General features: G+C 46.1%; 1 protein-coding gene across 1 annotated transcript in view; it reads left to right on the forward strand.

Annotated features, from left to right (window-relative positions):
• The first annotated feature begins 8,942 nt into the window (after nucleotides 1-8,942).
• abcc2 (ATP-binding cassette, sub-family C (CFTR/MRP), member 2) overlaps nucleotides 8,943-14,384 on the forward strand; it is a 154,603-nt gene continuing 149,161 nt past the window's right edge. Inside the window, 2 exon segments of the mRNA XM_072479697.1 lie at nucleotides 8,943-9,365; nucleotides 13,831-14,004. Coding sequence (XP_072335798.1) covers nucleotides 9,324-9,365; nucleotides 13,831-14,004 — 216 coding nt within the window. The 5' untranslated portion in view covers nucleotides 8,943-9,323.

Genomic DNA, 14,384 nt, shown 5'->3' on the forward strand with positions numbered 1-14,384 from the left:
CATCTGCCATTGATTTGCCCACTCGCCCAACCTGTCCGGATCTCGCTGTAGGATCCCTGCATCCTCGTCACAATTCACCCTCCCACCTAATTTGGTATCATCTGCAAACTTTGAGATGTTACATTTTGTTCTCTCATCCAAATCATTAATATATATTGTGAATAGTTGGGGTCCCAGCACCGATCCCTGTGGTACCCCACTGGTTACTGCCTGCCAATTTGAAAAGGACCCATTAATCCCTACTCTTTGTTTCCTCTCTGCCAACCAGTTTTCTATCCACCTCAATACATTTCCCCCAATCCCATGCGCTTTAATTTTGCACAATAATCTCTTATGCAGGGCTTTGTCAAACGCCTTCTGAAAGTCCAAATATACCACATTGACTGGCTCCCCCTTGTCGACTGTACTGGTTACCTCTTCAAAGAATTCCAACTGATTTGTCAAGCATGATTTTCCATTCATAAATCCATGCTGACTCTGACTGATCCTGCCACTGCTTTCTAAATGTTCCGCTATAAAGGCCTTGATAATGGATTTAAGCATTTTCCTCACTACCGATGTTAGGCTTACTGGTCTATAATTCCCTGCTTTCTCTCTACCTCCCTCTTTGAATATAGGAGTGACGTGAGCTACTCTCCAATCTGCAGGGGCAGTTCCAGAGTCTATAGAATCCTGGAAGATGACCACCAATGCATCCACTATTTCCAGAGCCACATCCTTAAGCACTCTGGGATGCAGATTCTCAGGCCCTGGGGACTTATCCGCCTTCAATCCCATCAGTTTTCCCAGCACCATTTCTCTCCTAATGTTGATCTCCCTCAGTTCTTCCCTCACTAAACCTTTCATTCTCCAACATTTCTGGGATCTGATTTGTGTCCTCATTTGTGAAGACAGAACCAAAGTATGTATTTAATTGCTCAGCCATTTCTTTGTCCCTTATTATGCATTCCCCTGTTTCTGTCTGTAGTGGGCCTACATTTCTCTTTACCAATCTCTTTCTCGCCACATATCTGTAGAAACTCTTAGTGTCAGTCTTTATGTTCCCTGCAAGCTTCCATTCGTACTGTACTTTCCCCTTCTTAATCAATCCCTTTGTCCTTTGCTGAATTCTAAACTGCTCCCAATCCTCAGACCTATTATTTTTCTTGGCCAATCTGTATGCTTCTTCCTTGGATCGGATACTATTTCTAATTTCCTTTGTAAGCCATGGATTGGCCCTCTTACCCCTTTGCTTTTGTGCTAGACAGGAATGAACAGTTGCTGTAGTTCCTCCGTGCGTTCCTTGAATGTTTGCTAATGTCTATCCACTGTCACCCCTTTAAGTAACTCTCCCCAATCTATCAAGGCCAACTCACACCTCATAGTTCCCTTTATTAAGATTCAGCACCCTAGTGTTCGAATCAACTACTTTACTCTCCATCTTGATAAAAAATTCTATCATGTTATGGTCGCTCATCCCCAAGGGGTCTCGTACAGCCAGATTGGCAATGATTCCCTTCTCATTACACAGTACCCAGTCTAAGATGGCCTGCTCTCTAATTGGTTCCTCCACATATTGGTCAAGAAAACCATTCCGTATACACTCCAGGAATTCCTCCTCTGCGGCATTGTGGCTAATTTGATTTGCCCAATCTATGTGAAGATTAAAATCACCCATGATCACCGATATTCCCTTATTACATGCATCACTAATTTCTTGTTTAATGCCATTCCCAACCTCACCACTGCAGTTTGGGGGTCTGTATATGACACCTACTAATATTTTTTGTTCCTTGATATTTCTCAGATTCCACATTGTCAGAGCTAATATCCTTTCTCCCTATTGTGTTAATTTCCTCTTTAACCAGCAGTGCCACACCACCACCCTTTCTTTTATGCCTGTCCTTCCTAAATACTGAGAACCCTGGGACATTCAGTTCCCATCCCTGTGCACCCTGCAGCCATGTCTCCGTAATCCCAATTATATCAGACCCATTTATATCTATCTGCGCGATTAGCTCATCCACTTTATTGCAAATGCTCTGTGCATTAAGGCACAGAGCCTTTAAGTTTGTCTTTTTCACAATGCTTGTCTTGTTCCCAATATTTTTTCTGCTGCCCTGTTTGAATTTTGTCCCTGGTTTCTCCACCTATCACTTTTCTTATTCACTTTTCTACCTTTTGCTTTTGTCCTTGCTCCCTCTTTCTCTGACTCCTTGTGTAGGTTCCCATCCCTCTGGCATTTTAGTTTAAACCCTCCCCAACTGCTCTAGCAAACAGGACATCAGTAGGAACAGAAGCAGGCCATTCGGCCCATTGAGTCTGCTCCGCCATTCAATGAGATCATGACTGACCTGATCTGATAATCCTCAACTCCACTTTCCCGCCTTATCCCCATAACCCTTGATTCCTTTACCCTGATTAGAAATCTGCTCGTGTCGGCCTTGAACATACTTAGCGACCCAGCCTCTACAGCCCTCTGTAGTAAAGAATTCCACAAATTCACTACCCACTGAGAGAAGAAATTCCTCCTCATCTCTGTCTTAAAATGGATGGCCCTTTACTCTAAGATTAGGCCCTCTGATCCTCGACTTTCCCACAAAGGGAAACATTCAGTATCAACCCTGCCAAGTCCCCTGAGAATCCGATATGTCTCAATAAGGCCGCCTCTCATTCTTCTCAACTCCAATGGGTACAGGCCCAACCTACTCAACCTCCCCTCATAAGGAAATCCCCCCATACCCGGATCAACCTAGTGAACCTTCTCTGGACTGCCTCCAATGCCAGCATATCTTTCCTTCGATAAGGGGACCAAAAGGGGACCAGGTGTAATATCCGAATAGCAGATAGGAATACAACTCATTGTAAGAAAATGTTTCCTCGTGTCGTCTCTGTTTTCTCCCCAATCACCTTAAATCTGTCCTCTCTGATTAACGACCCGTCTGCCACTGGAAACTTATTTGTTCTATCAAAACCATTCATGGTTTTAAATCCTTCATTAAATCTCCTCATGCTTCTTTGTTCCAAGATGGACAACCCCAGCTTCTACAGTCTCCCCATAGAATTGAAGTCCTTCGCCTCTGGAACCATTTTGGTGAATCTTTTCTGCGCCCTCTCATAAACCGTGACGTCCGACCGAAAGTGTGGTGCGCAGAATCGAACACAATACTCCAGCTTGGGCCGAATCAATGTTTTTTGTAAAGGTTTAACACAATCTCCTCACAGTGCAACACGCACTCCAAAAGATAAGTGGGGATATCGGCTTCATCATAATGTTCCGACACCCTGGTCTCGGGCGCGGTCAATTCCAGCCCTCCTTGACTCGGAGTCGCAACGCAATTGAATTAACCAATAAATTAGCACTGCTGCATCACAGCGCCGAGGACCCGGGTTCAAACCTGGCCCCAGGTCACTGTCCGTGTGGAGTTTGCACATTTTCCCCGTGTCTGCGTGGGCCTCACCCCCACAACCCAAAGATGTGCAGGGTAGGTGGATTTGCTGATGACACAAACCGGGGAATATTGCGAACTGTGAGGAAGATTAGGCTAGACTTCAAGAGTACACAGATGGGCTGGTGGAATGGGCGGATGAAATTTAACACAGAGAAATGCAAAATGATACATTTTGGTAGGAAAAATTACGAATAGAAAGGATACAATTGAGAAGAGGGTGCAGGGGCAGAGGTTGAGAAAACAGTTCAGAGGTACGGACAGGATACTGAACTTTCGAGAGGCATAGGGTACAAAAGGAAAGAAGTTATGAATCTAAATAAGACACTGGTTCAGTCTCAACTGGAGTATTGTATCCAATTTTGGGCATTTCACTTTGGGAAGGCATTGGAAAGGGTAAGAAATGATTTAGGGGAATGGTACCAGGGATGAGAAACGCCAGTTGCGTGGCTAGATTAGCAAAGCAGAGGAGAGAAGGTTGAGAGGAGATTTGCTAAAAGTGTTCAAAATCACGCGGGGTCTGGAGAGAGCTGACAGGGAGAGACGGTACACATTGGCAGAAGGACTGAGATTTGAGCTGATTGACAAAAGAACCAAAGGCCACATGAGGAAAAAACTTTTCGCGCAGTTGGTGGTTTGGATCTGGAAGTTCACTGTCGAGAGTGTGGTGGAGGCAGATTCAATCAGGAATTCCAAAAGGAAATTGGATAATTATCTGAAGAGAAAAGCTTGCATTGCTCTGCAGAAAAGAAGGGGAAGTGGAACTAAATCAGTAGATCTGAGGCGGCACAGACATGATGGGTCCGCTGGCCTCCTATCATGATTGTGATAATCCTGGGCCAGATCCCTCATTTTGGGATGATACGATTAGGGACCAGTATCTTTTGTTTAAAGTGGATAAAGTTTGAGATCGTTCTCAATAAGAGAATATAGCTACAAGCTGGGTTTTGAACAAACAAAATAAATATTACTATATATAGTGTGGTGTCAGCAGGTGCTGTGGGCAGGGAGGGTGGCATTTCCCTCATAATATCCTTGAGGTTCTGGACAAGAGTTGAGGAATTTGTGTAGCCCTAAAAGATCAACTTGCCCAGGCTACACTGGCCCAGCTGTGCAGCCTTATCAGACTATCTTAGCAGAGTACCGAGTCCTGCTAAATGAGATGCCCACTTGGTGAACGAGAGGAGGTTGCCATGATGAAGAGTGAAGGATTTACTGTGTGTAGTCAGGCTCAAGGAAGAGCTAGATATTTATTTCCTTTTTTCTGTTTTGGTGAGGGTCTGAAGATCTGCAAATAAACATTCACCGTTATATTATATCTGGACCACTGTGAGTTATTGAACTGGGGGAACTCCACCTCACCTATCACAATCCCCAGCCCCTGGAGACATCGCAATAGTCAGAAAAGTAAGACAATTTGCAATATCTCTTTTATGCTCTAACATTCGGAATCAACATGTGAATTAGCAGTCAAATTCTGGCTGACTACTCCACACTGCACAATAATTGGCAGATGCAATCAAGACAGATCAAGACAAGCTTGCCACCCTCACATTGATTCTGTCTACACCTCCCGCTGCCTCAGGAAGGCAGACAGCATTGTCAGAGACCCCTCCCACCCAGGCATTGTCTTCTTCCAGACCCTTCCATCAGGCAGAAGGTACAGAAGTCTTAAGACCTACATATCCAGACATAGGAACAGCTTCTCCCCCACAGCTACCAGACTCCTCAACGACTCTCCCCCGGACTGATCTATTCCCTGTCGATGTACCATTCATCAATGTACTCTGTTGATTATTCTTTTTTGTTTACTATGTACGTGCTGTGTACGTCCCTTGGCCGCAGAAAAATACTTTTCACTGTACTTCGGTACATGTGACATTAAATCAAATCAAATCAATTAATCAATTAGATGGTGCGGATTTCTCTGAAATCCACCAGATGTCAGTATCCACAATGAGTTATCCAATCTCATTAAAACTCTGTCTCCCTACCAGGCAGCACAGTAGCACAGTGGTTAGCATAGTTTCTGCACAGCTTCAGGGTCCCAAGTTTGATTCCTGGCTTGGGTCACTGTCTGTGCGGAGTCTGCACGTTCTCCCTGTATCTGCGTGGGTTTCCTCCGGGTGCTCCGATTTCCTCCCACAGTCCAAAGATGTGCAGGTTAGGTGGATTGACCATGTTAAATTGCCCTTAGTGTCCAAAAATAAGGTTAGGTGGGGTTACAGGGATAGGGTGGAGGTGTGAGCTTAATTAGAGTGCTCTTTCCAAGGGCCGGTGCAGACTCGATGGGCCGAATTGCCTCCTTCTGCACTGTAAATTCTATGATTCTATGAAAGATTGCAAGTTTCCACTCTTGAGAAGATCTAGGGAAGGATGCTTTCTATAGTGCATCTGTAAAAGTTGGTAAGGGTTAATGTGGACATGCCGAATTTCCTTAGTTTCCTGAGGAAGTATAGGCGCTGTTGTGCTTTCTTGGTGGAAGATGAATGGTGCACATAATGTAGCCTGCATCATTGCATGGAGGCAAGAGGAAAGGCGGAGAAGAGTATCATGTCAGCATCAGGCTTGGCAAAGGGAGGTGCATTATCCTGATGAGCAAGGTACAGCAGGGCCCCCTCCGGATCCAGAGGATGAAGCTTACATACCCGCTGAATGTAGGTGGATGTCAAGATCGAGGATGAACAGTAGTCAAATTTCATTACCCCAGTCTCGTGACATATCTATGTCAAGGGATCTGGTGGGTCACAGCTGCCAAATTCTTCAGTGAGCTGATGCAGTGGGAACTGGAAGGCTGTCCATTGACAGTGACCGCATCTTCCAAGCTTGCACTCAAGAGAACTCACCCCAACCAGAGAACACCTGCACCAGGGCCTTCGGAGTCCTCTCTCGTTCTCTGCCCCTCTCAGGGCAGAGGCCTCACTCATGACCTCCACCTCTCTGGATCACCAGCTATCTTCTCCATGACTCCCCGTGTCTCACCCTCACAACCCAAAGATGTGCAGGGTAGGTGGATTGACCATGCTAAATCGCCCCTTGAAAAAAATCATTGGTTACGCTAAATGTATTTATCTTTTTAAAATAAATAAATAAACATAAATAAGCCGCTTGCGGTTTCCCTATTACCAGACATATTTGACATGTATAGCAAAATACAACTACATCTTTAATAAAAAATAAATAAACAACCGTTATTGTCACAAGTAAGCTCACATTAACACTGCAATGAAGTTACTGTGAAAAGCCCCTAGTCGCCACATTCCGGCGCCTGTTCAGGTACACAGAGGGAGAATTCAGAATTCTCAGCTGGCACGGGAATTGAACCCGCGCTGCTGCCTTGTTCTGCATCACGACCCAGCTATCTAGCCCACTGAGCTAAACCAGCTTTATGCAGTCCAGGCCAATAAAAATGTTTTGTATTTTTTGCTTGAGTTTTCCTTATACCTAAATGAGTCCCTACTGGAACCTCATACGCTACCCGCAAAACCGCCTTTCTACAACGCACCGCTAATACCACTTGATGAATTTCTGCCTATTTCTCATCTGCTTGAATATGTAAAGATCTCATTTTTCTCATTAATACATTATTTATAATGTAAGAACTCTGGTACACAGTGGAATTCTCTGCCCCGGAGGGTGGTGGAGGCTGGATCATTGGAAGTATTTAAAGTGGAGGTGGATGAATATTTGTTAGATCGAGGAATAGAGGGGCTATGGGGAAATGGCACAGAAAAGGAGACGAGGCCGGCACAGATCAGCCTTGACCGTATTGCGTGGCTGGGCAGACTTGAGGGGTCTGGTGGCCTACTCCTGCTCCTGCTTCTTGTGTTCTTGTGTGTCACCCAAGGCTGGAATTGAACCTAGGTCCCTGGCTATGTGAGGCAACAGTGTTAACCACTGTGCCACCATGCTGTCCCCAACCTACTCTACCTCTTCTGATAAGAAAATCCTTCCATACCCTGGAACCTAGTTAACCCTCTCTGGACTGCCTTTAATGTCAGTAAATCTCTTTAGATAAGGGGCCCAAAACTGTTCACTGTATTCCAGGTGTGCTCTAACTAGCGCTTGTATAGTTTTGACAAGACTTCCCGCTTGTTATACTCCATTCTCTTTGAAATAAACGCCAACATTCCATATGCCTTCCCAATTAGCTGCTGGATTTGCATGCTAGCTTTTGCGATTTATGCAAGAGGACCCCCAGATCCCTCTGTGCTGCAGCTTTCTGCAGTCTCTCTCCATTAAATAATATTCAGCCCCTTTATTCTTCCTACTAAAGTGCACAACTTCACATTTTCCTACATTATATTCCATTTGCCAAGTTTTTGCCCACTCACCCAACCTGTCTGTATCCCTCTTGTGTAATTTTCACCACTTGCCTTCCCGCCTTTTTTTGTGTCACCTGCAAACTTGGCAATGGTACATTCAGTTCCCTCGTCCAAATCATGAATATATATTGTCAATAATTGTGGCCTCAGCACTGATCCCTGTGGCACTCCACCAGTTACAGGTTGCTAGCCTGAAAATATCCTTTCTATCCCTAACACTATGGGCTCATATCTTATTAAGTAGCCTTTTATGTGGTCCCTATTGAATGCTTTTTGGAAACCTATGCTTATTACATCTACTTGTTCTCCTTTATCTATCCTGCTCGTTACCACCTCAAAGAATTCTAATAATTTTGTTCGGCATGATTTCCCCAAGTCATGATGAGTCTGCTTGATTATATTATGTATTTCTAAATGCTCTGCTATTGCATCCTTTATATTGGACTCTAACATTTTCTCAATGACATTGTCATTGAGTTGAATTCAAATATATCTGCTAATGGGACAAATTAATCTCCAGGTTCACCCTTGAACATAGGGCAAACCCAGTCGATGAGGAGTTTCACAACCTATTTGTGATTTGCCCGGACATATTAGTGTTCGTCAGAGGTTGGGAGTTAGTTATGTGGTTTGAACACCCCTTGTCTGACAGCGAAATGCAGGAGGCAAAATGAGAATGAACAATATGCTTCTGAACCACATTTTCTTCTTTATTTTCCAATTGTTTTATTTTTCAGTATAGCTGATCTTACTGTTTTACTTTCTTCCGTTCTGCCATCGGGTTGAGAGATGATAGAGTAGCCGACCTGGCCCAAATACCTCGGCCTGCGTCACACAAGCCTCCCACCTGTCTCCACCTAACTCCATCCAACACTCCGCACAGTGCTCCCAAACGTCACCTCCTCCCATTTGTTAATTCAGTGAAAGATGTGAATTGGGCTAGAAAGTTCGCCTGGCCATATCCAGTCAAATGTTGCAACTCTAAGCGTCGCGGTTTTAAAGTCCAGTTGAAAGTACATAGCATGGTCGATTACAACAGAGGAACTGGCTCCATGAGGAAACAGATAACACTTTATAATAATTAACCATAGATTGCTGTGTTCGTTATTGCTGGGATAGGCACTGAACGACAGGCAAAACCAATCTAACGTAACATGAACCCACAAAGTCCATCGACAGCCCGCTTCACGGTATAAAAAAGCGATTTGTGCCATTTCGTTGCTGAGTATTGGGAGACAAGGTGAAATGTAAATCTTCTCTGGATTCCGCCCAATTCTCCTCTCCCCACAAAATGGAAAATAAGGTGTTTAAGATTAAAAAGGCTGCAAATAAATATTAACAAGGTGGCTTTGGATACGATTAGACGCTGGTGACCGGGCAGTCTGCAACGTTACTCAAATTGGAAGTTTACTGTCGTTGTCTTCTTCATTGCCCCCTCCCCACCCACTGCTCAGTCTTACTTTTGCTGAGTCACGACCCGGGTTGCTCTTGTTTTTGATGTTGAGTCACTTTTTTGGAGCGCCACACTTGCGAAGTATTCATTCCGAGCGGACTGTTGAGGGAACGAGTCATGTCGTCAGTACTGGACGAGTACTGCGGCTCTACGTTTTGGGTGAGTTCTGCCTTTGCGCTGTATTTATAATAATAATAATCTTCATTAGTGTCACAAGTAGGGTTACATTAACACTGTAATGAAGTGACTGTGAAAATCCCCTCGTCGCCACATTCCGGCGCCTGTTCGGGTACACAGAGGGAGAATTCAGAATGTCCAATTCACCTAACAAGCACGTCTTTCGGGACTTGTGGGAGGAAACCCACGCAGACACGGGGAGAACGTGCAGACGCCGCGCAGACAGTGACCCAATCTGGGACTTGAACCCGGGACCCTGGCTCTGTGAAGCAACCGTGCTAACCACTGTGCTACCGTGCCGGGGTGAAACTGTGCCATGGCTGTGAGGTAATCCATCAGTCCATGAGAGTAATGGTTCCTGTGCTTCCAAGAGGTTGGGGTAGCATGTTGACTATGACAGGAGGAGAGGAAAGAATGCCCCAAAACACTTCACAATCTTGGTTGGAATGTGATCACTGCTGTTCTGTAGGCAAGGGTTGAGAAAAGTGAGTGTTCTGAACTTTTTCCTTCCTAGCCTGCGTCGCCCTCTATCTGCACGGATGAACGATCAAAGATAAGCTCCGAGATCTCAGGTCTTTCTATTTGCATACACTCTAAGAGAACTGTCACTGTATCCTCTCTGAAGCCTTTGCTATCACGGTACCTGTAATTTGTTCTTTGCACCTTGTGAGATACTGACGGAGCACGACGCCACCTCCCAGGTGAGATGTTAAAGCCGGGGCCTTGTCTGCCCTGTGGGTGTAAAGAAATCCCATAGCATAATTTGGCAAAACAGCAGAGGACGTCTCTTTGGTGTCCTGGCCCATTATTTATTCCTCAGCCACCACATCAAGAATCAGATTATCTGATCATGGTCACGTTGCTGTTGTTGGGATCTTGCTGTGTGCAAATTGTTGCCTTACAGCACAACAGCGACTGCCCTTCGGAACGGTAATTTGGTAGCCAAGCACCTTGGGATGTCGTGACGGTGTGAATGGAGCAAAGCCATTGGTCAAAACTTTCCAGCTGTTCCCGAATATCTGGCGGGATATTCGGCCAATTGCAGGCTGCCTCTGCTGTCCGACAGTATACTACCGACTGCAGCTCTGGGATGGTGCTGTTGGCGACCTTCAATTTGTGTTCAGCTTCAGCTTACTGGGAGGCTGGGATGATAAAGGGAATGAAATTCTCATGATTGTCTTTAGACTATCCTTCCTCTCAACACCAGCACCTGATGGCCTAGCTGAAAATGGTAATTGTATCTTAAAGAGACAGTCGCTGCCCTAATGCACCTTTGACCAGCTGAGTCCTTTCAGCCAGAATAAAATATCATTTCTCCCTTGGTGACATTTCTGACTGGGAGGTATGGAAATGAACCCCCCCCCCCCCCCCCCACCCCACTCTTTGAAAGGAAATGTACATTTCCACTTTGTCTCAGTTAAGTTAGGGGTCCATAGAATTCCTACAGTGCAGGCGGAGGCCCAGCAAGTGTGTACCGACCCTCTGAAAGAGCACTGTACCTAGGCCCACTTTCCCACCTTATCCCTATAATCCCAGATATTGATCATGGCCAATCCACCTAACCTGCACATCTTTGGACTGTGGGAGGAAACCGGAGCACCCCGAGGAAACCCACGCAGACACGGTAGCACAGTGGTTAGCCCTGCTGCTGTGACCCGTGGGTTCGATTCCCGGCTTGGGTCACTGTCTGTGCGGAGTCTGCACGTTCTCCCCGTGTCTGCGTGGGTTTCCTCCGGGTGCTCCGGTTTCTTCCCACAAGTCCCGAAAGACGTGCTTGTTAGGTTTCATAGAATTTACAGTGCAGAAGGAGGCCATTCGGCCCATCGAGTCTGCTGCGGCTCTTGGAAAGAGCACCCTACCCAAGGTCCACACCTCCACCCTATCCCCATAACCCAGTAACCCCACCCAACACTCAGGGCAATTTTGGACACTAAGGGCAATTTAGCATGGCCAATCCACCTAACCTGCACATCTTTGGACTGTGGGAGGAAACCGGAGAACCCGGAGGAAACCCACGCACACACGGGGAGAATGTGCAGACTCCGCACAGACAGTGACCCAAGCCGGGAATCGAACCTGGGACCCTGGAGCTGTGAAGCAATTGTGCTATCCACAATGCTACCGTGCTGCCCTTGAATTGGCCATTCTGAATTCCCCCTCAGTGTACCCGAACAGGCGCCGGAATGTGGCGACTAGTATCACAGTAACTTCATTGCAGTGTTAATGTAAGCCTACTTGTGACAATAATAAAGATTATTATTATTATCTTGAATCAACCACTGTGCTTTGATAAAGCATCGGAATCTCTTGACATTTTCTGCTCAGTCCATGAGTCATTGAGAACTTGACTGTCAATAGAGATTAACTGGTCATTAACGCAGTGAAGTAGGTTCGCCCATGCTTGACTTTTATCTCTCCCTCCCTCAAACTATCAGGGTGAGTAACAATGACAGCATCAGAGCAAACTTCAGCTTGTGATTGTTGATACAGATGTATTTTCACACTGAACTTGGCAGAATGAGCACCTCCTTGGGCTTCTTTGGAATCAGTTCTTCAACCGCCATCGAATTGTCGTTTTAACTTGGCCAATTGCACTGTGTCGCTTTATGTCCTTTGTTGTAGGCCGCAAAGAGAGAGTCAGAGGTGACGCACCTCGGGTTTGTGTAACACGGAGCAAGGGGTTTGTTCACAAGACGCAGCACAAACTGGGTACAACGGTGAACTCCACAACAGCCCGTGAAACCCTCCGATGATGTCACCGCGTAACATGTGACATTATGCCAGCCAGTGGTGTTACTCTGCTACACACCACTCTTTCCCTGAGACCGGGTTTGCAATACAGGTTCAGGAAAATTACTCAAGCTCTGATCGCACCACTGATATGCCATCAATAAACTTACGACGAGCGATGAACGCAACTGAGGCTTTAATACACTAAACAGCAAGCCTCCTGGCCTCTGGTCCCGAACTGGGTCGGAGGCGGAGACTTGCCACCTTTATACATGAGCCCGAGGGGAGGAGGCACAGGCGGAGCCAGCCGGGACAAGCCCAGGCTGTAACTACACAACACAATGCAATACAGTGGTTTACCACAACCACATTGAGGCGTTGGCTGGCCGTTGGATTGAAGGAGGGACAGCAACTGACTCTGAAACCCTCTTCACCCTGAGTCCTGGCAACGCAAAGATTGGCTGACTTTCCCCCTCCAATAAACCAAACAGTTCTAGCAACCTGGCCACCACCTTGGCTGCGATCAGTAGGCACTCCAGGAATAATACGTGGGATGTTTGTGACATGTGTGTGCTTCAATTACTCACTGCCTTAACACACAAGTCATTAAAATGTAGCAGTCAGGACTTCCAGTGGCGGCCATGGAGTGAGCGGTCGCACATTTGGTAGCTCCCGCTCAAGGTGGAATTTTTCGGTCCTTTCCCCGTCTGAGGGGTGGCATATTTGGGTGGAAAGAGATGTAGGAATGCCAGGAGAAGGTGTATCTCCTCTGGTGTGGCTGGTGGGTGGATCCACAAGTTAGGAGTGGGTGGAGAAGAAGGGAGTTGTTGGGGCAGGAGAATCTTCGAGGTACGCCACAGGTTAAGATGGCGGAGAGTAAAGGGCCTGTTCTGCCCGCCCAGTGGTCAACGGAGCAGATAAATAATGCAATAATTTACCAGCTCTGTACTTTTCCTTTGTGAGTGTATATCACTTGTTAAATATAGTACGGATATTATGTCAACAACACCTTTTTCTGTAATCCTCAAATCCACCTGGACTTCTTGTACAGAAACTTGGGAACATCTGGAGCAGATGTGTCCATTCAGCCCCTCAATCCTGCCGCATCATTGAATTAGACCCTGGCTAATCTCAACTCCATTGAATCGCCTTAGCTCCACATTCTTTGACACACTCCACCTAATATAAATCTGCCGGTCTCAGCTCAATTCGAGCACCCTGAGCCTTTTCAAAAAGAAATATTTTGTGGGATGTGGGTGGCAGCATTTATTGGTGGGCAGTGGGGTGGAGATGGGGGGTGGGGGGAGTAGGTGGTAATCAGTAGGAGGTTTCCACGCTCATCTTTGACCTGATGTTGTGAGACTTCCTGGGATCTCGAGTCAGTGTTGTCTACCGTCATACTGCCACCACCTCTGGTAGGTCTGTCCCGCTAGGACATACCCAGGGATGGAGCTGGTGACGGTGGTATCCGTAAGGTATGATTCTGTGAGTATGACTGTGTCAAGGTGTTGCTTGACTAGCCTGTGGTACAGCTATCCCAATTTTCGCACAACAAGCCCCCAGAAGTTCGTGTGGCATAAAGACCAGCATGGACCTGTGGGGCTGAATGGCCTTGTTACTAAGTTGTAGACTCGGTGTGACCTGATCTTAAAGTGTCCCGGTAAGACAGTGTTGTAATTCTGGGGCTGATGGTGGCGTGTCTTCTCTTCTTGTTTAGAATGATTCGTACGTGAACCGGTCGGACCCTGACCTCCCCGTGTGCTTGGAGCAGACTGTCCTCGTGTGGATTCCATTGGGATTTCTGTGGATCTGTGCACCATGGCAGCTCACACCATTATTCCGACCCAGACAAAGAGGAAGCAGATTTTCCAAACTCTACCTCATAAAGCAGGTATCCAATCCCTCCTTCCTCGCTTACATTGAAGGTACTTTAGAAATGTCGGTTATTGGTTAAAGCTGGAACCAATGGATTTTGTATGTAATTTTTTAACAATACTCAAAATATCAGTTTGCCTGATGAATACATGCGATCATTCAAGTGCCTAATGCATAAAAGCAAAATACAGATGAAATACAAACAAAAAATACTTGACATATTCAGATGGGCAGGCAGCAGCTGTGGAAAGAGAAACAGAGTTAATAGTTCAGTTCAATGATCCTTCATCAACACTGGAGAAGGTCAGACAGCTTCTGCACATGTCAGGGACAGGGAAAGAGGGAGAGGGAAGGCGCAAAACGGAAAGCGTCCTTTAAACTGGATGAGGTCCCCTT

Source organism: Scyliorhinus torazame, chromosome 16, assembly GCF_047496885.1.
Source record: "Scyliorhinus torazame isolate Kashiwa2021f chromosome 16, sScyTor2.1, whole genome shotgun sequence".
In the NCBI taxonomy this organism is placed as follows: Eukaryota; Metazoa; Chordata; class Chondrichthyes; order Carcharhiniformes; family Scyliorhinidae; genus Scyliorhinus; species Scyliorhinus torazame.